Source organism: Synchiropus splendidus, chromosome 1, assembly GCF_027744825.2.
Source record: "Synchiropus splendidus isolate RoL2022-P1 chromosome 1, RoL_Sspl_1.0, whole genome shotgun sequence".
Classification (NCBI taxonomy): Eukaryota; Metazoa; Chordata; class Actinopteri; order Syngnathiformes; family Callionymidae; genus Synchiropus; species Synchiropus splendidus.
Genome location: NC_071334.1, coordinates 33,003,522 through 33,030,788, shown reverse-complemented (window position 1 = coordinate 33,030,788; position 27,267 = coordinate 33,003,522). Strand labels below are relative to the sequence as shown.

General features: G+C 42.5%; 1 protein-coding gene across 4 annotated transcripts in view; it reads left to right on the top strand.

Moving 5' to 3' along the window:
* large2 (LARGE xylosyl- and glucuronyltransferase 2) overlaps positions 1-25,168 on the top strand; it is a 42,196-nt gene extending 17,028 nt beyond the window's left edge. The window contains exons 1-16 of one of the 4 annotated variants that reach the window (XM_053854032.1): positions 3,816-4,008; positions 4,360-4,655; positions 13,388-13,577; positions 14,632-14,885; positions 15,569-15,651; positions 16,062-16,185; positions 17,610-17,781; positions 18,956-19,060; positions 19,150-19,262; positions 19,724-19,849; positions 19,974-20,141; positions 20,220-20,383; positions 20,476-20,754; positions 20,865-21,011; positions 21,168-21,363; positions 21,814-25,168. In XM_053854032.1, coding sequence (XP_053710007.1) covers positions 13,478-13,577; positions 14,632-14,885; positions 15,569-15,651; positions 16,062-16,185; positions 17,610-17,781; positions 18,956-19,060; positions 19,150-19,262; positions 19,724-19,849; positions 19,974-20,141; positions 20,220-20,383; positions 20,476-20,754; positions 20,865-21,011; positions 21,168-21,363; positions 21,814-22,011 — 2,229 coding nt within the window. In that variant the 5' untranslated portion in view covers positions 3,816-4,008; positions 4,360-4,655; positions 13,388-13,477 and the 3' untranslated portion in view covers positions 22,012-25,168. Of the gene's footprint in view, positions 1-3,815; positions 4,009-4,359; positions 4,656-13,387; positions 13,578-14,595; positions 14,886-15,568; positions 15,652-16,061; positions 16,186-17,609; positions 17,782-18,955; positions 19,061-19,149; positions 19,263-19,723; positions 19,850-19,973; positions 20,142-20,219; positions 20,384-20,475; positions 20,755-20,864; positions 21,012-21,167; positions 21,364-21,813 lie in introns of those variants that run through there. The other 3 variants (XM_053854031.1, XM_053854029.1, XM_053854030.1) reach the window with 3 other exon arrangements.
* The last annotated feature ends 2,099 nt before the right edge of the window (positions 25,169-27,267 follow it).

Sequence of the window (27,267 nt, the reverse complement as noted above, 5' to 3'; positions counted from 1 at the left end):
AGTGATCCGTTGTGTTTCCTTCAGACATGAATGCAAGGTCTGTGTTTATGCAGTGGTCATTGGCAGACAGCAAGACTTTCCCTTGAACTTCATCTTACCTATTGATACGTGCGTGGGTGCATTTGCACGACTGATCGAGAAGGCTCCCCTCAGGCAGCATTCTAAGATGCTGGTCACAGAACTCCTAGATTCATGAATATTGAGAATGGTTATTGGCATTTAAAATATTTAATATATGGGACTCGGAGGATAATGCAAGGTGACAGCGTAGGCGGACGTGTGCACCAGTGTGTGTAAATGTGACACATCTCTGATTAATGAAACCTCCAGGCTCCAGATGACCTGCTAGATACGGAGGAAACGCGTGACCTCTCCCACTCTGGATGTGACCTCATGTGGCCTACAGGCCCTTGGCCACAATACCTTTCCCTACTAATCTGCTGACCTGTGACCCCCCTCTGAGACGAGCTCATGGTTGGCTACATGGGGATCATTACAGGTCATGTGACCTACTGATGGGGTTGGTGGGTTGTTTAATTAGTTTTTATTCCCAAGAGTGGGTGTGGCGCCCCCTGGGGACAGAATCATAGGCGTACCTGCTTCATTTGTCCCTCCTCATATTTGCGCACCGGAATTCAGAAGATATATCCACTTGTCCTTTCAAACCTTTGACTTCTTTGACATCAAAATGAATGGACACATGTAAACAAAGACAGTGAATCGATGGCTGCTTCAGTGAGTGTGCTGGCGCTGGTGGTGGCAGATAGATTTTCCCAAAACATGTCAAACCACAATCGTACTTGTGACTTACTCTTTCCCCCCCTTCTTTACATTGTTCTTATTCCCACCACTTTTCTCCATGAAATCTCCAGTGACCACCTTAAAGATCAAATGTCAATGAACTCAAAACGACGCATCGATATTCAAACTTCATACTGAAGTATGACTGTGGTACTTTCATGTGCTTTCATTTTTTGAACAGTTTTTATTTATTTATTTATTCCTTGTAATTGTTTCAATTATTATATGGCTTGTGTCAAGCGTATAGTGAGGCCTGGTTATTCAGTTCCATATTTAGATCCACATATTGCAATAAAGCCGGTCAGCAGATCGAAGTTTCGGGATAATATTGTTTCGGAAAAAGTTGAGTCTCCCTCACCTGAAAAAAAAAAAAAACTCTGGATAGAAGGTTGTACGTGTGTCACTCCAGGCAACAATTCCTTATAATACACACTCAGTAGGAACATGTACCCTCTTCACAGTCCAGTAGCAGATGTGAATGTGTGTGAGAGAGCATCAATCTGGAAGGTGTAGGCTGGAACACACAGTTGTTTGTGTGTCTCTGTGTGTTAGGCAGAGAGAATTGATTGTCGTACATTTATAGCGCAGTGTGTGTGGGCAGCGCAGAGCCAGAGGGCAGCACATTACACAGTTTGAGATGCAGTAAATTCTTATCCTCCACTTCACATTTTGAAAGTCGCTCTGCTGTTCCAGCATAAAATAACACACCTCTGTCTGGCTCTTATGTCTCAATTTCCATGAGAATCTCTCAGTTATGTATGTATTTTCCAGGTCTTATATATACTATATTTAACTGTGGTACATTGTTATTTAATTTTGTTCAGAGTGTGAATGTATATAAATAATAATAAGAATTGTTGCTGCAGAACTGTGTGCGATTTACAGTCCTGGGAAACCTGTGGCAGTAGTGATGAAGGAGTAACCAGCCATGAGAAGTTCAGGCAGTGATGCAACAGATCATCCTGTATTTCAAGCCTGTAACATCAATTTTGAGCTGGAATCGAGATGAATGTCTGAAAATCTGCTGTGCATGTTTGAACTTTTCATGCTCCTCCATGTGGTTTTGATAGACAGTAGCACTTCCTCATCCTTAAGTAAAATGTGTCTAGAGGTTTTGCATTTGGATCTGTTTATCGTTTTTATTTTTTTGTTCAAGTATATAGTAATTCAAATTCTTGAGTGTTCTTGAGTGGGATCCAACGTAAGTCCAGAATTAAGTTGATATTTACTGTCTACTAATTGTCACAGGTTAATGTGATAACCAAACAGTATATATAGTGTTTTACGTGGTGTTGGTTGTGAATTGAGAACTGCCCTTTGAGATCTTTATTTTTAGGGATTTCATCATTCACTTCCGGCTAGAGTGTTATATATAAACATGGATTAGTCAGCTGAGTTGTTGCTGAAAGCAGATAATTCATTTTTAGCCACAGTCTGAAGCTCAGACGACTGCTATCTGAGAGGGGGTTCAGCAGGTGCACGAGGGGGAACGTAACTCCTCACCCCTGTTCTAACAGATACACACAGAGACAGCTTGGCCAAAAGAGTGGTCAGTCCCTGCTGCCACTCAGCACCTGCACCCCCCTCCGTGGGCTTGTAAACTTAACCTCTGACCTCAGAACAAACATGCAAGTGTTAAGTTGTTACTCCGTCTGGAAGACTGTCACCCAATACTTCCAATGCTAGACAACAGGAGGCAATAAAGCACAGCGTTTTTGTCTGGGAGCGTCCCAGTGACGACATTTCACTTGAAAGCTCATGAGTTAAGAAGTGCGCTTTGTTGTGGTTTTAATGCCGACCTGCAAAACCTTCCCTGAATACCCAAGAACCTGCTTTTGTATGATGCTGCTGGTGGGTACTAACCCTTCACATGTTAATGGGGGCAAAGGTTAAAACCATCAGCTTCATTGTTACCAGTGTTTTGCTTTACCCTGTGTTGCATGCTGGGTGAAGAACTCATGTTGTGAATGTCGAGAACAACTTTTCACACTTTTAGTTCACCAGTTTGGCGTGGCAAACGCGCTGGATGTGTTTGGAGTTATTCTGTTCACTAGTGATGGGTCGATGAGGTTCCATGACATAGTATTGAAGGGTGGATGAGGTTTCATGAAACAGTGTCCAGATTTTCAGAGGCCACCAGGTGGCACCGGTAACATGTTTGGACTTGAACAACTAAATCAATTAAACTTAACCAAGAGCGCCATCTAGTGGCCTCTGAAAATTAGGACATTGTTTCATCAACCCTGAAGTACTGTTTCGTGATACCTCATCTACCCATCACTAAATAACAGCAATAATTTCATACCAAAAGATTCCAACATAACAGTAATACAGCATATTTACACTGAAAAACTCTATTGCGGCTGTTGCTCTGGTAGATATGCAGGGAATATTATTGTACTCAGGAAACTAAAGCACATAGTATGGATTTAAAAAGCTAAAAAGTTTCTCAAACATCCTTTCAAATAATGTGCGGTGAACTGTCGTCACATCCTCTAATGCATGAAAGAAATAATTCCAGCTCCAATTCCGGATTCAAGGTGGTTAAAAAAAAAGGATTTCACAAAGTAAAGCAGAGCAGCGTCAGTCTCACTTGTATCCCCTGGACAAGTATTGACTTTGACAGGCAGTGACTTGTTTCTGCTCCGCCTACGTCAAACTCAGTAGCTCTTAGCGCTTTGTAATTATCTCACCACCTCTGTGATGATTAACCTAGTTAATGTGGAGGAGTTTTTGTGGATCAAAAAAGTCATAGTTCGCTGAAAATATTTTGTTTGTACAAATGCATCCTCTTGCCTTGAGTGCGCTTGTTCATCATGTAAAACAGTCTTTAGATTAGATTAGATCGCCTTTATAGGAGAGTGGTGGAGGGATTTGTATCCAGCCTGAGCCTTTATGATCTACGGATCCTTCATGATCTCATTCTCAAAACAAAGAGCCAAATGCTTTGGAGGGTGAGCATAATCCAACCCAGTGAACCAGAGCAAATGAATCGTCTGTGAGTTTGACTGGGGTAGGATTAACACTGCTTTCTGAAGTCTGAAGTTCCAAGAACATGAAAAAAAGCACCTACTAAGATGAAGTGAAGTGCTCTATTTTGAATCCTCTTTCAATTGTTTTGTAAGAAACTTGCTTCAGGGTCGCATTGACATCTTTGCGCAACATTTTAAAAGGAGAGACCTTGCTTTCCTCCAAACTCCTTTTCAGGTATGAAGAATTTGAGAATGTTTTGAAGGAGCGAATGTGATAAAACAGACTTTTGTTTCTACTAGAAACAGTATCTTGACTTGGGAGGCGGAGAGTGTGTGTGTGTGTTGTACAGATGAATATAAACATGGTCCATCAGCTTCAGCGATGGTTCAACAGTATCACAGGGAGTATTCAACACTCCATTTTCAGGTCTAAAAGACTGACATTCCACTGCTGTAAAATAAATAAATAAATAAAAAGAACTCACAAAGCTCTTTTCTTGTGCTCCTGACAATATGTAAGGTGACACCCGTCCTTTTCTCCCTGTCCTTTCTCCTTTTTTTCCACCGTTCTCCTCCCATCTGTCAGAGCGAGCAGGTCAGGAGGGAGCAGAGGGGGCTGAAATCAGAGTCCAACCCTCGGAGGTGGATTCATGGCGTGTTTGTTCACGAGCAGGAGGAGGAGCGGTGGGAGGCGAGCTTGAGGAAGAGAAGGAGAGAAGGACAAGAAGACAGAGGTTTAAACACAACAGTGAATGAGGAGCATTGTTTAGTGAGTTGGATTCAAAGAGCGGTGGTGCAGACGGATCAGAGGGAAAGAGGAAGCATGCGGCTAAACTTGGACTTGTGAGCACGTGTTGCTGACTGCAGACACAGACTACCCAGGTAGGGTGAGAGGGCAAAGACCACTTCATGCGTAAATGATTGAGTGTTCATTATATAAACATTCTATGGCTTGAAGGAAAGTAGATCCTGCAACACTATGAATTAATAACACATCTATCTATCTATCTATCTATCTATCTATCTATCTATCTATCTATCTATCTATCTATCTATCTATCTATCTATCTATCTATCTATCTATCTATCGAGAGACTCTGAAGTAAGATGTGAGGAGTTGTTGCCAATGCCTTCTGCCTATCGTCTAGGTGAACATGCCCACATTTGAGTACCATGAGAAATTGAATTTTGACCACTGAGCATGGGATTCCGTTTCAAAAATCCCAGTGAACCAACGTGGGCACCGCACAATAATTGACATCATTTTAACACTGACATTGTTTTAAGTTCGTTTTTGGACTAGTCTTAACCATTCTATTGTCATTGATGTGGCAACAATGTACTACATTTTGTTACTTTTAATTTACTTGTAATTTATAAAACTGGATGGTTTTAACATTGTATTATACCACAGACATTAATTTACAATTTTACTATGCAGTTTGTTAAAAAAGAGACCCGAGCTCTGGTCTGACTGGGATATGAAGCGATATAATGACTAAACCAAGGCTTCGTGCAGTGCAAAAATAATAAATGAGGGGATTATTGACTTCATTACAATGTATGAAACAATATCCAATTTTGTTTTCTATTGAAACTAGAGACTTTAATTTCTTTTGGAAAATTTGAATAAGATGTTTTTTTTTTTAGTTTTGGGTCGGTTGCTGCAGTAAAAAAACAAAAACAAAACGTTGCTGAAAGTTGATGGGATGTTATGCACCATGTCAGTCAGTAAAAGTACTAATAATTATACTGTCTTTTCAATACAAAGCTCAAACGCCTGACCTTAATTTTCAAGTCGACACAACCCTTGTATTGAAGTGGTCCTGTTCCGGTTGACTTTTTGTGATGGATTTATCTTGTCTATTTGCAAAAGATATAAGATGCAGTTGAAGGAACTGGCATTAAGTAGTGTTAGCGTTTTAGAAATATTATCTTCAACCTGCCGCAGTAATTTCTCTTGTTAAAATGTGTTTTCAAGTTGCATTGTTTAAGAGTGCAGCCAGCGGTTTATGAGAGACCATGGAAATGAAATCAAAGGTCCGACCCGTCTGTCACAAACATACTAATCCCACCTCAGCTTACTCTGGTAAACCACACAAGAAACACTGTGAGCAGGCGGGACGTCCCAGATTACATGGTGACCCTACACAATCAAATTAAATGTGGAACAGCGATGGGATATGACACAGAGATTGTCATGTGACTCTCTCTGCTGCATGTCTATATTTAAGGTGAGCATCACCGGGTGGCACTGAAGCATTCACTTTTCATTAGACGGTTCCTCTCCTCACCTTTTAAACATGGTTGCAAACTACTCTGTGGCTGGATGAAAGTAGAGCAGAACCTCAAAGTTTGCTACATACTTGTTGTGACTCCAGATCCAGAGATCACACAGAAATCCTTAATGAGCACTGCAGCGGTTCAAAGGAGCGATATGACAGAGTGCAGCAGAAATCATGGGAGTTTTTAGGGAGTGATTTTGCTTGGATTTAGCTGATATGACTCCAAAACTGTTCATATCTGACACTTCATGGAGCCGCTCAGTGTGCTCTTGTCGTTATATATGACTGTCTATCAAAAATGCAATCTGTAGTTTCACCTATGAAATACTGGAGACAGGATAATATATAATGTTTGAGGAAGTGTATTACCAATGTATTAACAAATTCTATGTGTTGTTGACAAAGATGACGCTCAGGTGAAGAGATGGAGTTTCCTTACAGGACAGAAGGGCAATCCTTTTATGTCAGTATTTCACATTCAGATAGCAGACGTCGATATAGCTACTTCACACCTATGTGGTGAATACAGAGGTGATACACTTTGTAGTGGTGAAGTAATGCAAATAAAACTTACAAAGATGATGCATTAATCAATTTAGACGTTCACCTCCTTGTTGTTTTTAATCCCTGCTGTCTTGTCTGGACAGACTTCAGGGGCATTCCTTCTTCACGGAGTTGTTTTGGCTGGAATAGAAATGGGGAACTTCATTTATTTTTACCCAACTTCAAACCTCTTCCAGGTTTCCAGGAGGGGTGTCTCTGGGAGAGCCATGTGTAGCATGTAGCCCATGGGAATAGCGGTGTCGAGGAGCTGGACCCTTTCCTATATGGCGAAGTGTGACGCTGGATCACCCCAATAGTTAACGTCAACCGTTGGCAACGTTGGCAAACAGTTCTGACTCATGGGGCTTTCACAAGACACAGGCCCAGATCAAAGTCCATTTCCGTGCACATGAACATACCAGGCAGTTAAAGGTGGTCTCAGTCGTCTCTAGCGACAGATGTCAGAAGTGCAACTGGGATGTGATAATCTGCCGGCCGACTCGGAGCTTCATGCAGGAGACACCTTCATCGGTGACATAACCAGCGCGACTCCGCATTGGCAGCGGCTCATTGTGAGTGTGCTGTTATGTACCTGTAGGCATCACAAAGCACTGGTAATTACAGAACAGCCCAGGCAGCAGCCCAAAAAGCAGCACCTGTAATTTGTGTCTTGAGCAGTTTCCACCACCTCTGCTCAGCCACACTAGGTGTTGTTTGTTACATGGTGGCAGTTCTTACGGAAAGACTCCCTTTGTGTTCCATGAAACATCCTAATGCTGCTCTTATACTGCAGGCAGGTTCTGACACGGGTTTTTTATAGTGGTGCGATGGTGACGTTGGGCGAGCCGATTACCCACTCCAGCTCTTATCTGGCTCCACTAATGCTGAATATTCCCTTCATCAAGAACGCCTGCATCGCGTGATTAGCCTGCTTCTAGCGAAGCGGCCGTTCGGGTGATAGCGCTGGACTTGCCCTTAATTCTATCACCATGTGCGCCGTCTTCATCTGCAATGATTGACAGAGACTTCTGGTTGACATCAGAAACCGAATTCTTGTGTTGAGTTGTTGTAGGTCGTTTCAGGTGACACATGAGGTGTTTTGTAGTGATGGGCAGATGAGGCATCATGGAACAGTATTGCAGGGTTGATGAAACAGTGTCCTGGTGTTCAGGGGCCACTAGATGGCGCTCTTCGTTTAGGAATGAGCTGAGGTTTCATTGAATTTGTTGAAACATTATACTGCAGACAGTGCCATCTGGTGGCCTCTGAAAGCCATGACTCTGTGTCATGACTCTAGACATCACGAGCGTTTTGTGTCCAGTCAAGTGTAGATTTATTCAGGAGTTGAGATAGAATTGTGACAATACAATTGTAAAACAAATAAACAAATATACAAAACAACTAATCCAGATTATTCATATGTTTTTTAAATTAAAATTACTATATGAAGGGCCATAACACCATAACATTATTCTTGTAAACAGCTGAGATAGACTGCCTTGGCTTGCTGTCCGCTTTGCTTCTGTCATTGTTTACGATAATTTCTACTCTCCATCATCTGTTTCCAGTGTTTGCATTGTCGCTCTTTTGAGACATCCATTGTTAATTTAACTTCTTGACAATGATCATTCCATTTTTTTTTTCAGCATTTAATTCCTTTATTTATTTAATTGAAATCTTCTTCAGCAGAAAAAACTCATTGCTCCTCCACACACTTAAATGATGCTAGGATTGGGACGATAGAAATGGGATGCGTTTCTATCACAATATTATTTGCCATTCACCTTTGGAGATTGTTCATAAAGAAGAAACCAGAAATGAATGATACTTTTTGCGCAATTGCTCTTTTCATCATAGTCAATATATACTGTGATTTCTCGCCCCAAACATTGTCAAATGTTGTGTGTATTATTCATCGTAATGGCTTCACCTCATTCTTTAAATAGAGTAATAATACTATGTTAGGTAGGTCGGTAGGTAACTTTATTGTCAAATATGCTACAGTACAAGACATATAGCATGGATGAAATATCTGTTCTCTCAGACCAGGACGCGTGACATAAAAATCACAGACAACATAAAAATCACAGACAGGAATAATTAATAATTTGATAAATACACAGCAATTTATTTTACTCTTTTGAATTTCTCATTTTTTTGTTTTCTCAAGACTATCAAACTGTTGTCCCGACAGAACCTTGTTGGTTTCTGATGTCGACTTGCACAAGCTTATTTCTGGTATCACATTTTTTGGAGCTCCTCATCTTCCATTTACGGAATATAGATCAGGCCATTTGTGATCCAGCCGCTCCTCTGACCCGCCAGTGCTGAGCTCCCATTTGAAAACTCCTGCTTCCGCCTTTATGTCGTCAACGCCACTTGATATTTACAACTGCGCTTCAATCTCCAAAGCTCCTGCAGAATCAACAAAAAGACGCCTATTAAATTCCTCTTTAGTGGTGTCGTCCCTCACTTTTATATCCTTGCAGGGTTAACAGGTCTGAAAGGCTGAGAGGTCAATAAACCTCCACGGTTACACTTCGACTTCATTCTCTGGAGCTGCTGTCTCCACTGCTGTTTTCATTCTTCTTGCAATTGAAAACGCGAGCTGTGAAATGATGGAAGATATTTATCATGAATATTATTGTTATTATTATTATTATTATTATTAGTAGTAGTAGTAGTAGAAGTAGTCTTGCAGTAGTAGTAGTAGTAATTTTTCAGTGATCTCCTTCCTTCTTCTTCAAGCACACCCGTGGAGACACATTGCAGGGCACAAAGAGACATGCACCTAGTGATTGGTCAATGAGGTTTCATGACACAGTGTCCTGATTTTCAGAGGCCACCAGATGGCACTGTTTGCTGTAAAATATTTGGAATTGCACTACTACTTCAATGAGATCATACATAATTTCTAAACCAAGAGCACCAGCTAGTGGCCCCTGAACACCAGAACACTGTTTCATCAACCCTGCAATACTGTTTCATGACACCTCATCTACCCATCACTACACGCAACCATTCATCCAAGTCCCCACCAGAGACAATTTAGAGAACTCAGTCAACCTCTGTATGTTTTTGGACTGAGGGATGAAGCCGGTGCGTCCAGAGTAAGCATGAAGGAAGCTCCACTTTTTTTATATAAACGCTACTTAATTTATTAATATAACTGAGACATCATGGGATCTTTTAATCATATTTCACCACATTTCAGGCACATGTGAAATAACACGCTCTTGCATCTGCTTTTCACACCTTCGCTTCTCTTGTCTGACATATGATACTTCTGAAGCTTCAGGGCTGAGCATGAGGAAGAACTGAAATGTATACTTTTCACCACCAAACCCCAAATCCCAGAATAGACAGAGCTGTGGGAGGCTATAGGCGACATGTGCTTGAGGGTTCTCAGCTTTATACCTTGTATGAGTTCAAGACAGTTTACATGTCCCTCCCCAAAAGACTCAAGGGCTCAGAACAATGGAGAGCTGGAGGCTTTGGGGAGGCAGACGTGACTCATGTTCATGAATTCGTCTGATCCGAGCACCGAAATCACAGTCAGGCTGATGCCTATTGTTTGACTGAAAAGATGAAAAAGAAAAGAAATGTATTGTTTTTCTCGAATTCATACATCACTTATTCGGACGAAGCTGCAGCTGAGAATAAAGAGCAGTGACAGACTGTTGTCCTGACAGAGACATTGGATTTTCTCTTCACCAGCAAGGCTTTCTTCCCCTTGGAGTGAGAAAGTTGACAAACAGTGCACATGATCAGAGGAGTCGCTGCTGAAAGAAACTTTGTTCAGTCTGTGACTATTTCATGAAGGTCAACTGAGCTTTGACTGCAGAGTAGAACATGTCCTTCTTGTCTTATCTTACATACTGAGCTTTATCAAAGTATTTCGAAATAAAATACTTGAAATAAAAATAATAAAAAACCCATGACATGAAAAATATTTCTGGTATGGTGCAGAGATCTTACACCTGTTTACTCAGATGTACTGTAGTGTAACATTATGCCTATTATTACCCCATTTTATTTTTCTGAAATCCCAAATGTCACTGATAACCATGGGTTCAAGGGTTGTTTGAGATCCTGCTGCACCTCGACACCAAAGACAGTGTTAAATCTATAGTGGAATTGTGGCTCCAGATGAAGATATTTAATCATCTGTCCTTGTCCCATTGTTGACACATTTGAACACTTCATTGACATCCATCCGTCCATTTTTCAGTTACTTGACATAAAAATGGCCCCTCACCTCCTTGGCAGAGGAAATCCAACATCACAAAAGCAGATGTTTATGAATCAAGTGCATTTACATTTTCAGCAAAACCTCGAATAAAACTTGAATCTTTTCTCATATGAGAATGACATGCACCTACAACAGCATGGAAACAATAACAATCCATCATTGGTGAATAAATAATGTAAATCGTCCATCTATAAAAGCAGGTGTTTATCAGTCAAGCAAAGAGTCCCAGATTTTCCCACTGTTCAACCCAAGCTCTTTTAAACGGTCAGTGGTGTGGCTAAATACTGTAATATCTTTTTTCTGCGGTTTGAATATTATACAATGGCGCGGCCAATATATGGATTTTTACAGGCTAAAGAGCGCCATGCTGCCAAAATATTGAGCTTGGTCACATGAAAATCGCTGAAATCACAGCCCTCTTATTGACCATAAAGCACTCAAAATGTGTTGGTTTCGCCTGCATGTTTGCATATCCACCAACAGAGCCTGGAGGACCTGAGACGAGAAGCAGTAGCTGAGACCGACTGTGGTGTCGGGACACGGCACATTTTGAGCGCTTAAATGTGAATAAAAGATGTGAGGAGTTCATGATTCACGTTCAGAGTTTCTTTCATGAGTCAGTCTCGACGCTGGATGCTGTTTTCAAAACTAGTTTAGAAGTGACCCTGCATTTTTAAGCACCACTGACCTTTCTACAGCGCATATACAGCACCAATGCACCCGTGGCTTATAGACAGATGCGGCTTATGTATAAACAAGATCTATTTCCCTTCTTAAATGTAATAATATTAATATTCTGGTGAGCTCTGTAGTCCGATCAGTATGCAAATCATTAATGCCAGGTCCATTTGGTTGTGTTGTCCATCGCCTATATCCTGCGACCAAAATCCACCTCACATATTAACCTGGCATTAACCAGGGTCATAGGGTGGAAAACCCGCTTCGAAGATGAGTTGGACGGAGACTACAGAATAAGCTTCAACCTTGACCACAGCTTCTGACATTGTCCAGCACAAAAAAGGTGACAGGATCAATCATTCCCTCTTCTAGCAAGCAAATCTTCTTTTCTCTCGCCAGTGACCCCATAATAGCAGATGAGTCACCGTGGTGTCGGCAAGCAGCTTTGCCAAAAATGTCTGTCAGTGTAGTAGTAACAGGGCTGGGTGGTGGGCAGACAAGGCACAACGTCACACTTTTAGTCATCAGACAAACTGTCCATAGTCTCTTCCAAATGAGTTTTCCTCCACTCAGCAGAAACAGATGGAAACTTGTGGATGGAAAGTTGCCTGTTTGTGATCTTCCAGCATGCGATCTCTGCAATCTGCTCTCGGTCTAATGAAAGTGGAATTATAATCTCACAGAAGCTGTTGATGGACAGCCTTCCATGTTTGAAAGGAACTGCAGGTCGTTGGCTTTTTATGCTTCCTGAAATAATATAAGATCATTTGCAGGGTGGGAGACGAGGCTCAGGTGCCTGCTACCATTCCTCCGGTTCCAATACCGATTTTTTCAAGCATCAGCAAATTCTACTGTTGCATATTTAATAAACAACTGTCACTCAATGTCCTCTGTGTTGGCTGCAACATCGGCACAAATTTCATTATGTGCTAATTATAACTGCACCAGGCACAGACTCATGAATGACACAAGTGTGACATAATGTGGAGTGTGATGCTGACTTTTGTGTCTAGTTCCCACCACAATAAAGAGAAGCAGTTCCTGAGGGCAGTTTGGAAAACATGACAACTCCAAAAATGTTTCACACTTTAAGATCACAGTGTGAAAGTTAATCCCAGTCTTAGGCGCATGATAGGATGAACCTCTTGCTAGCTCATGTCATATGTCTTTTCTTTGGACTTAAGACGGTGGTGCACACCATGCACGTCGGAAATGAATGTTCCCTCAAGGAGTGACTCATGTATTGGCTTAGCATATTTCCATGCCAAGGCTGTTGAAAGAATGGACTGTATCCACAGAGGTGTGCTGAAATCATTTTTAAAAAACAGTGTCATCAAACACTGTCAACTGAAGTTCAGTTTACACACAAAGTGATTGCAAGAGCCAATTGTGACGTTATCACCCAGTCGCAGGAACATTTCACAAGCGGACGTGTTTGGAACCTACACCGGTCTAGACGCCTTAGGGCACAACACGTGTCCCTACCTGACACTGTCATAAGTACCCGGAAATCTTTGATTCTGTCTAGGGACCAAAAGTAAACAATGAAGTGTATGAAGTGATGTTTGACAACATCTGAAACCTGAAAACTGTTCATTTAAAGGATCACGAAAGCACAACCCCAAAAAGGAAAACATTTCGAAAAACCCATCCCTTAACTATGACCCCAGAAGGGCACCCGCAACCCGGAAAGTAAATTAGTACCAAGTACAATCACTCGAGAAGTTTTTTTTCTCTCGCAGCAAACAATAATATAACTGCACCTGCATGGATTTTTGTTGTGTTCCTTTCTTTGTGGTTAGTGAGTAACAGTTGACTATGAATTAAACAACTTGCATCTGTCTGTCTCTTTCTAGATGAGAAATGAGGCTGACTTCCTGAGACCCCTTTATTCCCACATCTCCCCTGACCCCTGACCCTCAGAGCCTTGGTGCCCACGTCCCAACATGAACCTGCTCTGTCGCGGGAGGCTGAAGTTACTGGTGGCATCCCTGTCTGCCGTCGTGCTGCTCACCTGGCTCTACCTTTTCGCCGGAAACCTGGAGAGTGAGTTCCGATTCTGAACAGTCATTCGGTCTAAACTTATTTGCGTGAAAAGTAACGTACCATCCAAGGCCTGTCTCTCTATCTGATCCTGATCTAGGGAGCTTTGACCTGCAGATATATAAGGCTGAAACCTTATAGCAAGGCATGTTTCAATTCTGTTCCAGTGAGTGAATGAAGCAGTTTATTTCTCCTTGGCTCCCCGCTGATCACCACCTTTTTTAGCCGTCATGTATTCAAGATATTTTTGGCGCTGAAGACCAGGGATCTTGCATCCCGGAGAGGCTAATTAGGGTTCAGGTCCAGTAACCCGTGTGCCCTTGTGCAAAGTCTATTTTGCTATATATATACACTCCATTGTAAGTCACTTTGAATAACAAGTTAAGCTGTGTCATGAGGTGACATCAGTTGTCAGAGGAAGAAATAGCAATGGTGAGAGGCGACGTGGCTCACCGTTGTTCAATATATGTGGAGCAAAAAGAAAGGTTTTGATGAAATTTACAAAAAAATATTTCATTTTTGTCTCATTATAATGAGTTGGAAATAAGGTGAGGTGACTTTGGAGGTGCTCATACTGACCCCCATTAGTGCCAACTGAGTGTAGAAATCTTGGTTTTGAAATGACGTGAGGTTTCATTGCATTACCTGTTCAAGCCTAAATGTTTTATTCCTGACAGTGCCATCTGGTGGCCACTGGAAATCAGGACACTGCGTCGTGAGACCTCATGGACGCATCACTAGTATAGGCCATAATGTGTTGCCAGCCATCAGAGCTTCAGTCTTTGGCTGAACAAAACACAGGTGTTGAAGAGATTATTTGTCAAGTGAGTAAAATTGCCAAGGAGCATGGTATTGACAGCATATTAGAAATGTTATATGTTATAACTGCATAATGATACTGATCATATTTGAGAAGTTGAAGTGAAGAGAATGAAAAGAAGTTGACAAAATCGTGAGGTCAGTTTTAGACCACACAAAAGCGGATCATTAATCCGTCGCTTATGATTACGTCCCTCCGCAGATGGCCGCGCCTTACTCCTCCCTCCGTGTTTGGCAGAGACACCAGCGTCTCAGGTCCAGGAGCGAGCCGTCCTCGAGTCTCGGGTCCGAGAGGTGGAGGAGGAGAACCGACAGATCAGGCTACAACTCAGTCGATCTCAGGGTGCTGCTGCCCAGACTCCAGATGGTAGCTATGGTAACCAACAGTGGGGGGCATCTGCAGACACGGCAGCGGAGGATGGGGACACAACAGCAGAGGAGAAGAACAACCATACGGATTGTCCAAGATCGCCCACCGTCCAGAAGTGTGAAGTGAGCAAAGTCACATTCAAAGTTTTCAGTAATCTCTGAACAGAAAGTTTTTTTTTTTACAAAAAAATGAAATGCTTAAATACTGCATAACTTGTGTTATATTTTTATTATATTATAATAATTCTTGTTGATTTTAATGTGGTGATTTCTCTGTTTCTAAACATTTTAGAATGTTAAAAAAAATGGAAACCAGCTGACTTTCATGTAAAAATATAAACCTTGATGAACAAATATCCAGTACCAGTGACAAAAAAGTCAGTGCGTTAGGCGGCCTTCCTCTGTAACCTTGTGTGGAAGATTACATGTTTGAAGGGATTTATTTCTGTTTTCCTGCAAATGTGCCACCAACCTCCGCACATCTGACGGCGACCAAAAATCCCAGCGACAACCTCACTCTTTGAAGTACATCTCGTCTTTGATTTTGGAACTTTTCAAAGTCTCAGTTGCTGGAAAGTAAAATCATGAATATTTGAGGCGCTAATCTTCCCACCCGTACACTTGACAAAAATGTAGGGGATTATTTAAAGATCTGATACGTGGCGTCTTCATGAAAAGCTCATCGGGACAAGGATTTGGGGAATGAAAAATGACCACAATGGACAGATGCAGCAGTGGAGGAGGGGGACAACCCTTAACTGAGATGGATTTTGACAATAAACATTTATAATTTTTGATGTTAACAGATGATCCATGTGGCCTGTGTTTGCGCCGGACACAACGCCAGCAGGGATGTGGTCACTCTGGTGAAGTCAGTGCTCTTTCACAGGTGAGTGGCCGTGTTGTAGCATGGGGCTAAATGTTTTTGTGAAGTGTAGTTTGAATATACTGTCTGCTGTAAGATGTTTTGACCACTAATTCAATGAAAACCCACATCATTTCTAAATGAAGAGCACCATCTGGTGGCCTCAGAAAATTAGGGCACTGTTTCATGATACCTCATCTACTCGACTCACTCATGAGTAAATTGTACTACTACTACAACTACTGTAAAATACCATAATTTGGAGTGAAATATATTAGCTTAATTAAAACTTTAAATATTAGCATAGCATCCCCCCTGTTTATAAAGAATCTGGAAGATAGTGTGACGTAAATGTATTTTTCCTTTAAAAACCTTGATCATCTGTGTCATGACTGTTACAAAAACATATGAGCCGCTGTCATTTTCGCTTTTAGGAGAAACCCCCTTCACTTCCACTTCATCACAGATACTGTGGCCCATCAGATCCTGAGCTCCTTGTTTCAGTCTTGGATGGTCCCGTCAGTGCAGGTCAGCTTCTATGACGCCGAGGAACTGAAGGTACGATTTGCTGTGTTTGTGTTTCCGTACCTTTTTTTTAGCTTGCACAGCTGAGTGGCGTTGAGTTTTTCAGGGTCCAGACTCTTGAAACTAACAGTGCAAAGCAGATATAAAGCAAAGTCAAACATCAGAATCAATGAAATCGCTTCACTCTGAAAAAGCTGTGGTTTGTGTGGAAACAGTCCTGTACAAAGATGAACTGTTGCCATGGCAGCCAAGTTTTTTCCTTTTACCGAAGGTTAAAGATTTTCTCATTCTTTAGACTTAATACATAATGGAGTTTAAAACCTTGTTGAATGAATTGCCTTCAGCTGGGCTTTATTTCACATCAGACTTGAGGAATCTGCCTTATGAGCTGCAGAGGACGTTACGTATAAGCTGGTGTGTATCTTCCAGCAAAATAACAGGAGAAGTCAACAATAGCAAACATTTCAAATGCTAGTGAAGATACTTAAATATGTAGTAATTAATTGTTGAACAATCATGTTGGGTGAAAATCCCTATAGGTAGTGACCGGTAAGTGAGGCTTCATGAAACAGTGCCCTGATTTTCAGAGGCCACCAGATGGCGCTGTCTACTGTAAAATGTTGGAACCACTAATTCAATGAAACCTCGCATCATTTCTAAACCAAGAGTGCCATCTAGTGGCCCCTGAAAATGAGGGCACTGTTTCATCAACTTTGCAGTACTGTTTCATGACACCTCATCTATCCATCACTACATATAAGGAAGAGCTGCTTTCTTTTTCTGTGAAGAATATCGATATGTGACCACACAGCTGTGATGGCCAGTTCAGAAAATGTTTCTGACCGTGTCAATAAGGCGCCACGAGAAGGTTCTCTATAAACCTCCTTTCGTTTACTCAGCTCACTCAAGTGCCTGTGTGGGAGTCGGGAGGGTTTCACTTCGCTTGATTGACTTCTCTCTCAAGTCAAGTGTCACTTCAGCACAACACAAGCTCATAATTTATTTGACTTTGGGTTGATGAATGTGCGCTCAGGGTGATGGGAATGTAAAGAACGAGGTGTATCTGCTGTGTGTGTGTGTGTGTTTTCTCCTCCCTCATGCCCGTCTTTGTGCTGAACAATGAGTCTTTTGTGCTGTCGGAAGCTACGACCTGCAGCGACTCGCTTCCTTTTCCATCGACTCACATTAATCTGGAGGAAAACAGCAGAGAATTTAAGCGGATTATGTTTGCCTATGATGCACTGATGCAGATCCAATTACACAAAGCAGGAAAATTAATTAGCACGCACTGTTTGCAGATTAAGATGCGAGGAATAAAAAACACAGAGCTATTGCCAAAATGTGCAGAATGCAGGGTGTGTGAACGCGTACACTGAATGCACAATGTGAGCCGACGGTTTTTGCACTATTGCGACTTTCAGTCGGCACTCATAACTGGTTTTCCCCTTGTCTCGCAGACAGAGGTCTCATGGATTCCCAACAAGCACTACTCAGGGATTTACGGCTTGATGAAGCTGACGCTAACAAAAGCGCTGCCCTCCGACCTGACAAAGGTCATCGTCTTGGACACTGACATCACCTTCGCCACCGACATCGCTGAGCTGTGGGGCATCTTTAGAAAGTTTAATGGTATGATGATTCATTCATGCGTCACTGTTGCATTATATTTGTCAAGTCGATGACGCAGCCAACCATATGAGCGGTCAATCTTTATTAAGCCATGAGAGTCTGATGACTACACATGACTGATGTTTGTGCAGTTATCATTCTGCTGTTAACAGCAAGAGCATCACTTTGTTTTGAGAAGTGGGGGGCGATGATTATGGAGGGGTTTTTTTTCCTCTTAGATTTGGGTACGATAAGTGACATAGGACAACGGATAAAGAAAAACATTGCATGTATCCGTTCTCCTGAATCCCTCTGTAGTGAGCCTTTTTGTCCACTGCAGGCCACCGTATATCAAGCTACTTACGTTTACTGCTTGAAACAAATAAGGACTGTGTTTCTTTTACACGTAAAGGTCCGTGGGAGCACATGCAAGGTGTCAGTTTGCTTTCAGTGCTTTTCTTCATTTCTATCTCACGCTAGGGTAAAGCACTAACTGACGTATCTTGAATGCGTGTGGATGATGCGTTCATGTGTTTAGTTGCTAAATGAGGTCTTCACAGAGGACAAAAGTTCATGTCCAGATTAACAAAAATGCATTTCGCATTCTTGTCTTGAGTATGTAAGAACATACTTACATACTCAAGAAGAAGTGTTTCAGCACCTAAAGCAGGGGATACAAACCAAAGTCCAAAATTTAGCCTTGCGTAACAGAAGCCAAATGGATAACATACAAGCTGCTTTCATCCTATACAATAGACATTGCAGGTTGGCCAGGTAGGAAGAGCAAGCAACGTTTTTCACGGTGCAAAACCAGCAAAACACTCAGATACCAATAATGTCACCAAATGTTGCCCCTATAAGATTAGACGACATCCGTAGAGAAAGAAAATAAACAGAGATGCCAGTGAGACCAAACATTCTGGCAATGCCCTGACAGATGAACATCTATAACCAAGTGCGCTACCTTGATGATGTTGACTATAATGTGGTCCTGATGTTTTTCTCTTCTTCTGTTGGTGTCATTTACATGATGTACCTCCAACTTAAGAGTGAATGAAATCCCCCAGTTAGTCTGCAGTCCAGTCTCACTAGGGCTTTCCTTCTGGCGACCCCCACTGTCAACTAAGCTAGAGACCCCTTCCTTCAAGGAGCCGCGGCCCCGCAGTCCTTCATGTGAATGCTGCTTCTCTTACAGACAAACAAGTGATTGGTCTTGTGGAGAATCAGAGCGATTGGTATTTGGGGAACTTATGGAAAAACCACAAACCCTGGCCAGCCCTGGGACGAGGCTTCAACACGGGTGAGGACATGCTGCCTGTTTCCGCGATGTTAAAGTGTGTCCACGCTGTCACTGAGACACAATGACTGTGTTTCTGCTCTTTCTGGCAGGCGTCATTCTTCTCTATCTGGAGCGGTTGCGGAAGATCGGCTGGGAGCAGATGTGGCGTTTGACGGCAGAGAGAGAGCTCATGAGCATGCTGAGTACCTCTCTGGCTGACCAGGTAAAGTATTTACAATGTGGCCTCAGCTCGGTCTGAGGAATTGAAGTTGAGGTTCTAAAGAAAGTATTCCAAACAACTTTGCTTTATTTAAGTCACATATATTCCCTCACCAGGGAGTCTGTGAAACACAGCTGCCTGAATGTGATATTTTTATTAAGTACGATGACAGTGAAATGAAGGAAACATCATGCTGATAGTATTTGTCATGTTCTTACAAATTGGGATTTTATTTATTATCTAAGTATAAATTATAGAACGTGATTTTACCATTGAGCTTCTACCTATTACACCGCTTAAGTTGGATTGCACCCAGGCTTTACTTTCCCCAGAGACCTCGAGCTTTTCTGGGGAAGTACCACTTATAAAGAGCCTTTAAAAGTGCTGCACACAGAGTGCTTGACATATGCACACATCGGTCTTTCTTCTCTAGTGAACTAAAATACAGCCATTGCTCTGTGCAGGACATCTTCAATGCCTTTATTAAGCAGAACCCAGTTCTGGTTCACCAGTTGCCCTGCTTCTGGAATGTGCAACTCTCAGATCACACGCGCTCCGAACAGTGCTACACAGAGGTGTCTGACCTCAAGGTGAGCGTGCACACACAATCGCACACAAGAGATTTGATAGCGGCTGCAGGAAAATTTGCTCGCCAATAAAATGTTTGTTTATGATATAGATTGTAATTTGAACTCTAAAACACGGTTATTTCAGGTCATCCATTGGAACTCTCCAAAGAAACTCAGAGTCAAGAACAAGCATGTGGAGTTTTTTCGGAACCTCTATCTGACCTTTCTGGAGTATGATGGAAACTTGCTGAGGCGGGAACTTTTTGGCTGTCCAAGCCAGGCCAGTCCAGAGAACACTGAGGTAGATGCCGAGGTAGATGAGTCGACATGAAACGCGTGACACTGTGAGGTTATATTGGATGATGAATTTTGCATGTCGCTGGCCACGTAGCTGCAGGTCGCCCTGGAGGATCTGGACGAAGACGATCAGTGTTACGACTTTCGCCGTGAGCGTCTAACCAAACACAGAGTGCATCTCTACTTCCTTCAGTATGAATATCTGCCCACCGAGGACGACAATGACATCACTCTGGTGGCTCAGCTGTCCATGGACAGGTGAGTACAACATCTAAGCGTGATGCAGAGCTCTTTGATGAATCTGTTGGAAACTGAAATACAAATATCACACTCCATATTTCCACCAACAGGCTGCAGATGTTAGAGGCTATTTGTAAACACTGGGAGGGCCCCATCAGCTTGGCCCTATACATGTCTGATGCGGAGGCACAGCAATTCCTCCGCTACGCACAGGCCTCAGAGGTCCTTAAAAACCGCAAAAATGTAGGTTACCATATTGTCTACAAAGAGGGGCAGTTCTACCCAGTCAACCTGGTTAGAAACGTGGCCATGAAGAACATCAATACGCCATACATGTTCCTGACTGACGTGGATTTCCTGCCCATGTATGGACTCTATGATTATCTCAGGTAAGGCATGAACAGAAGTGACGAATGGAAATTTATTGCACAGTAGTGAATCACTGAGCCTGTGAAAAATTCCAAATGAGAAAGTCCTTCATCTGGTTGTCTTGCGGCAGGAAATCTGTGGTTCAGTTGGACATGGCTCACACCAAGAAAGCTCTGGTGGTTCCAGCATTTGAGACACTGCGTTATCGTCTGTCCTTCCCGAAATCCAAAGCAGAGCTGCTTTCCATGCTGGACATGGGAACTCTGTACACCTTCAGGTATGGCATCGCCGCTACTAAGACTCTGGTTTGTTACTTGTCGACTGCAGCGTAAATGAATTCAGAGACTGAACAACTCACAACAGAGAAGCTTTGTGATCACATTCATTTCAACCTGAGTGTATCCTTGTCCTGACTTTTGCTTCAATGTTCCAGGTATCATGTGTGGCCCAAAGGTCACGCCCCCACCAACTATGCCAAATGGAGAACAGCCACCACACCGTACAAGGTGGAGTGGGAGCCAGACTTTGAACCTTACGTAGTGGTACGGCGGGACTGTCCAGAGTACGACCAACGCTTTGTGGGTTTTGGCTGGAACAAGGTTTCACATATCATGGAGCTAGATGCACAGGTAAACATGCCACCAACAACAAACAGTCATGTGTTGAACGTTGATGCTCAGGTGTTTCAATTGTTTACAGTGCTGTGTATTAGGGTTGGGGTTAGGATGCGTGTAGAGGAGTGACAATCTGGAGCTTTCATCACGGCTATCATTGGATGTTTCTTGGTATATATAGCACCAGACCTGTCCGAGGCTCCAGCTTAGGGTTCCAAGGCAGAAAGTGGAACAATGATTGGTCATACTATTTAAACAAAATAAAATCTGAAGTAGAGATTAATTGTTGTCTTGTTTATATTCAGAATTAATTTATTGCCTCACAAGAAACTGAATTGAAACCATAACATGGTTTGAACTTACTCCCCCACTTTAACTGGTAAAATCCCCTGCTAAAAAATGGCGGGAGAATGGAGAACACATAAAGAAATGGAAAAACTCACGACTTGCTCTCTGTTTACCCAGGAGTACGACCTCATGGTCCTACCCAACGCCTTCATGATCCACATGCCTCACGCCCCCAGCTTTGACATCTCCAAGTTTCGCTCCAGCTCCAGCTATCGCAACTGCCTGAACACCCTGAAGGATGAGTTCCACCAGGACCTGTCCAGGAAGTACGGCGCCGCTGCTCTTAAGTATCTTACCGCCCATCGGAACATCTGAGGAGTCATTCTATCAGATGGACGAATTCCCTTATGATGCAGCCGGCCTGCACCTGCGCCGAGCGCAGACTCAACGGTAAAGCTTTACAGCTCTTTTGGGATAATCTCACTCCTACAAATGAATTCACCACTGAACTGTATGTCCCAGTGACCAAAACAGGAGGTGCAAAGAAAGATTTATATTCAGTGGATTCATTGGGGAGCAGGTACTGGGAAAAGCTTTATGAGAATATTCTCCTATGTTCTGACAATCAGGACTGACTCCAGTGGACTCGACGCTACCATGAAAATCTGGACACTCATGGAGACAGATGTGTGCCATTGTAACCATTTCTTTTCAAGTCGGACTGCAGAAAGATACAAGCCTTACCAATTTACAACCATATGATGTTAAAAAATATATTATTTAGAGTGTCAGTAAGACCCAATGAAAACTGATTTCATGTCCTTTGGTAACAACTTTTGAGTCCAGTTTTCCTTACGTCCTAAATGTTTCGGAGTCTGTTTCACCGAACAGGCTAACTGGCGGTATCACAAATTAACTATTGGCGTCAGGGATGTGTCTATATGTGCGTGAAAGATGGATCCAGTTGCACCGCAAACATGCTTGTTGTCATTCCTGCTTCTGTCTCGACCAAGGCCTCCGTGCTGGCATGTCAACACATCCACAAAAGTCATAGGTTTTGTCTTTGTTCTGTTGAATGTTCTGTTCAGTGCAGAACAATAATGACACACGGGACCAACGTATACCGCCACCCCTTTGCTTGAGAAAGGTGTAGCCGTTGTTTTAAGGCCCATTTATGTTACGTACGGATAGGGATGGAACCTTCTGTCCTTGCAGTGTGTTTATTTCGTCCATATTTCTGCACTTTTCCACAAAGCTTACGGATATGGACCAAGTGGAGCAGTACGACCATAAAACATAGGGGCAGTGTTGCTGTTACTTCCCGATACGTAGCTCTCATGGGTCACAAAGACTTAACAATGGTGGAAATTCTCCAGTCCTCCAGTCATGATAGATTTAATGAATCCACCGTCCACCACCACATTGTCAATACTTCTTCCACAGTCGCCATGTTGGTTTTGGAGTTTGTAGTTATCACAAACGTTTTTACTTTTTTAACTCTTGGCTGCTCCCCCTGCAACAGCAATACCAACACATCGAACGCATAGAAGTATGTGATCAGTGAAGGAGCATAAATGGGCCTTTAGTCTTAGAAACTGGACATGTGCATAGCTTCTTTGACTCTGATCTGATAGATCAAAAGTAGATATCCATAGTCATAATCACTGTCATAGGCCTTTGTCGCATTGCAACAGACACAGGTGGAACATATTCAACATGAGAAGAGCTCAGCGAGTACGGGATTTCTATTTGGAGATCCAAAAGCAGTATATACATTTTATAATATACAATATTGGAAGCCTCATTCTTAGCCTCCTAGCCCTTTAATTCATTTAAATACAACCAGGACATGTTGTCCTGCTGCAGCCGGTCGCCTTGAAATGTAACCACTTTATGGAATTAAACAGGTATTATGTTGTAGCAAAAGTAAATCATATCATACTCATAAGCAGAAGTCGTCAAACATTTACAGCATAGGTCTCAAACTGATCCACACAAGGGCCACTGAGGGTACAGGCTTCTGTTCCAAACAAACCTACAGTACCAGACTGAGTCCTTCCATTGGTGTTCTCTTGACTGGGTGACACGAAAGCCTGCACCATGGGGGCCCTTTTTTGGATCAGTCTTGGACCCCAGCTCAACATTTGGAATGAGCGTGGATTAGAAAAAGTATCCATCCTCCAACCAATCATGGTGGACTCGTCGGAGATTGACATGTTTCACTTTCATCCAGGAGATCCAAAGCAGTTCACTTTTAATAATGGGTTTACATATTGGCACCATCACCTCTACTTTTGAAAGTCTAGTATTCTTCATTGGCTTTTAAACTTCTGATGAGGTCGGACCAGAGACCGCCCTTGAGAGTGACGCTACATCCCAGACAGTTCCTCACTCTAACCAGTTTCTGTTCTGAAGCTCTTCTGACGTCCACGCTGACCTGCACTCTAATAAACTGTGCTTAAGCACAATGGTTTTTTTCCCTGTCATATCATGTGTAGAAAGAGTATTGGGGAAGAATGAGTGTGGTCTTGAAAATGCAGATATAAAATCACAATGCAGATATATGAGAGTGTTGCTCTCGACACTAAAGACACTGTTGACTTTTAGAGGTAGTTCTAGTTTTGGGGCAACCACAAGAAAAATATTGTCTGATTAAGTATCATAGACATAAAACTAAAAAAAAAAAAGACAGTGCTAAACACACTCACCTGACTCACAGCCATTTGGCCTTCTTTTGAGGTGAAAGTAGCAGACAAAGGTTAGCAAAACCACAGTTATCAGGTCGAAACACGGGAACGAGGGTCCATTTGCGGCAAACAGCAGACTGAGAATTCACCAGGGATCCTTCCTTGAACTTCTGAATCACTATTTTAAGTATGAATAACAAACGTGACTGATGATTTCATTTATCCCAAAGAGTTTATTCAAAGCCCAATGTCTTACTCAGGAGTTATTATTTATTATTTAATCCCCAAAATAATCTGGCCGGACTGAAATAAAAGTTTAAAACTTTCATTCAGTCATCGTTTTGGGCACATTTTCAAGGACATTAGGGACATGAAAACATACCAGTAAACCTAACTGTATTTGTTTACTTGAAGAAACAGTCCTGTATCGTTCATGAATGTCCCCCCTGCCGTCCATCTCCACCACAACGCAGACAGGAGTCAGTCACCTTGTGTGTGTGCGCCATTCGAGTGACATCTTTGCTTTATTTATTTGTGACGATACAAACTAATGAATGGTTTCCAGTGTCCGTTTGGGTGTAAGGTCTTGAATTGCTAGGTCTGACAGTAAGTGGCAAAGAGATGGAATCGCCCTTTCGCTACCACCATGCTCATGCTCCGCCTACATCGACTCGTGGTTGATTGTGGTAAATGCGAGTGCCTTTGCTGTATTGTGAAACTGGATATTGATTGTACTGTTGTACTGACGGAGCCTGGAGAGAGTCAGGCACTCTATTTATTATTGTTGACTCAAATCAATCATATTTTTCTATGTAAGTGCTTTAAATAAATCTGCCCTTTTTACAAAAAAATAAACAAAAATAAAAATGTGCATTGTCATTTTTCAGCTGCACCGAATATTAAATATAATATAACGTGAGATTGACATAACGAATTAACTTTACTTTTCTTGTGTAACTGGGACAATCACACATTGAAGACAAACGGAATGTTCTGGGGTTGAGAAACAAATTTCCCTTGGTAGTTGGTGTAGATTAATCAGGCCACAACTTCACCTGTTGTGGTCCAAATGCAGTCATGTTCAGTCTGGTGCTGCTTGGTTCAGCTGACACCTGATTGGTTAAACTACTCTGCCCCACAATAAATAAATAAAGGGAACACGATGTAGCTTCACGTCAATCTATTTGACATGCTGTTGTGCAAATGAACAGACATCTGGTGGAAGTCATGGGCGTTTAGCATGACGCCCCAAATAAAGCAGTGGTTCTGCGTGGTGGTGGTGACCACAGCTGCTGGCGGCACTTTCACTCTTATGGTAGCATGAGACGGAGTCTACAACCCACACAAGTGGCTGAGGTAGTGCAGCTCATCCAGGATGAAACATCAGTGCCAGCTGTGGCAAGAAGATTTGCTGTGTCTGTCAATGTAGAGACCAGAGCATAGAGATGCTACCAGCCAGTACCAGACAAGCCAGTACACTAGGAGACATGGAGGAGGCCATAGGAGGGCAACAACCCAGGAGGACCGCTACCTCCACCTTTGTCCAAGCTCGAACAGGAGCAGCCCGCCCAGCGCTCTACAAAATGACCTCCTTCAACCCACAAATGTGCAGGTATCTGCTCAAACATAAACCGACTCCATGAGGATGGTGGAGGTTATGCTGTCAACCCAACACCGTGCAAGACGTTTGGCATTTGCCAGAGAGAACTCCAAGACTGGCACATTCGCCACTGGCGCCCTGCGCTCTTCACAGATGAAAGCAGGTTCACACTGAGCACATGTGACAGACGTGACAGAGACTGGCGACGCCGTGGAGAACGTTCGGCTGCCTGTAGCAACCTCCAGCATGAGTCAGGAATAGTGTGGGGTGGCATTTCTTTGGAGCGCCACACAACCCTTCGTGTGCTCGCCAGAGGTAGCCTGACTGCCACTAGGTTCCGATATGAGAGTTAGAAAAACATTGACGCTATGAAGTGATCGGTCAATGAGGTATCATGAAACAGTATTGCAAGGTTGAAGAAAGAGCGTCCTAATCTTCAGAGGCCACTAGACGGTGCTCCTACTTTAGAAATGATGTGAGGTTTTATTGAATTAGTGGCTTAAGCCCAAACATTTTACAGCAGACAGTGCCATCTGGTGGCCTCTGAACACTGGACACTGTGTCATGAAACCTCATCGACCCATCACTGATGCTATGGACTGGCCCACCTGTTCCCCAGACCTGAATCTATTTGAGAACATCGACCCACGCCGCACCACAGGAGTTGGTCCAGGTCTTGTTCTAAGGAAATTACATCAAAGTTGGATCAGTGTGTTTCTCCTCTATAAGTTTGAATGTGACTGTAAGTCCAGACCTCCATGAGTTTTTTGTTGTCAGCACATTCAACTATAGACAGAACAAATTACTTCATGAAAATATTCCCAGTGTTGTGAATAGATCAAAATTTGAATCTCAATGTATCACATTTGCGATTACTGGCAAATTAATGACACATTTTGTATCTTTTCGAAATCTTCTTAACTTATCTTAACTTAGAGGAAGATTTTATCAACGCAAGAGGGACCACTAATCCATTCTTCATGTTGTTTACTACAACAACCCAACATCACAGACACTGTCAAGAACATGGAAGAGGCACTGAAGAGGCTTAACAACTTGCTAAAAGCATAATGTTGTAAGCATTATTGGCCTCTCTTGTGTTGAATCTTGATCCTCCTTTCAGATACATTTAGAACAGGTACACAATGTGTGACTAATTTGCCATTAATCCCAAGTTAGCTCAGCCTTATGCGTCTGTGCACTGGATGAGTATTTTTTTGTGCATATTGTTTTTTTTTTGTTTTTTTTTTTTTAGATATGCTGTTTTTCACTCCAAGCCAGCACACCAGCAACATTGTTTGGCTGCATGAAATTGCAGTTTTCCCAGCACACAGCTCTTTACAA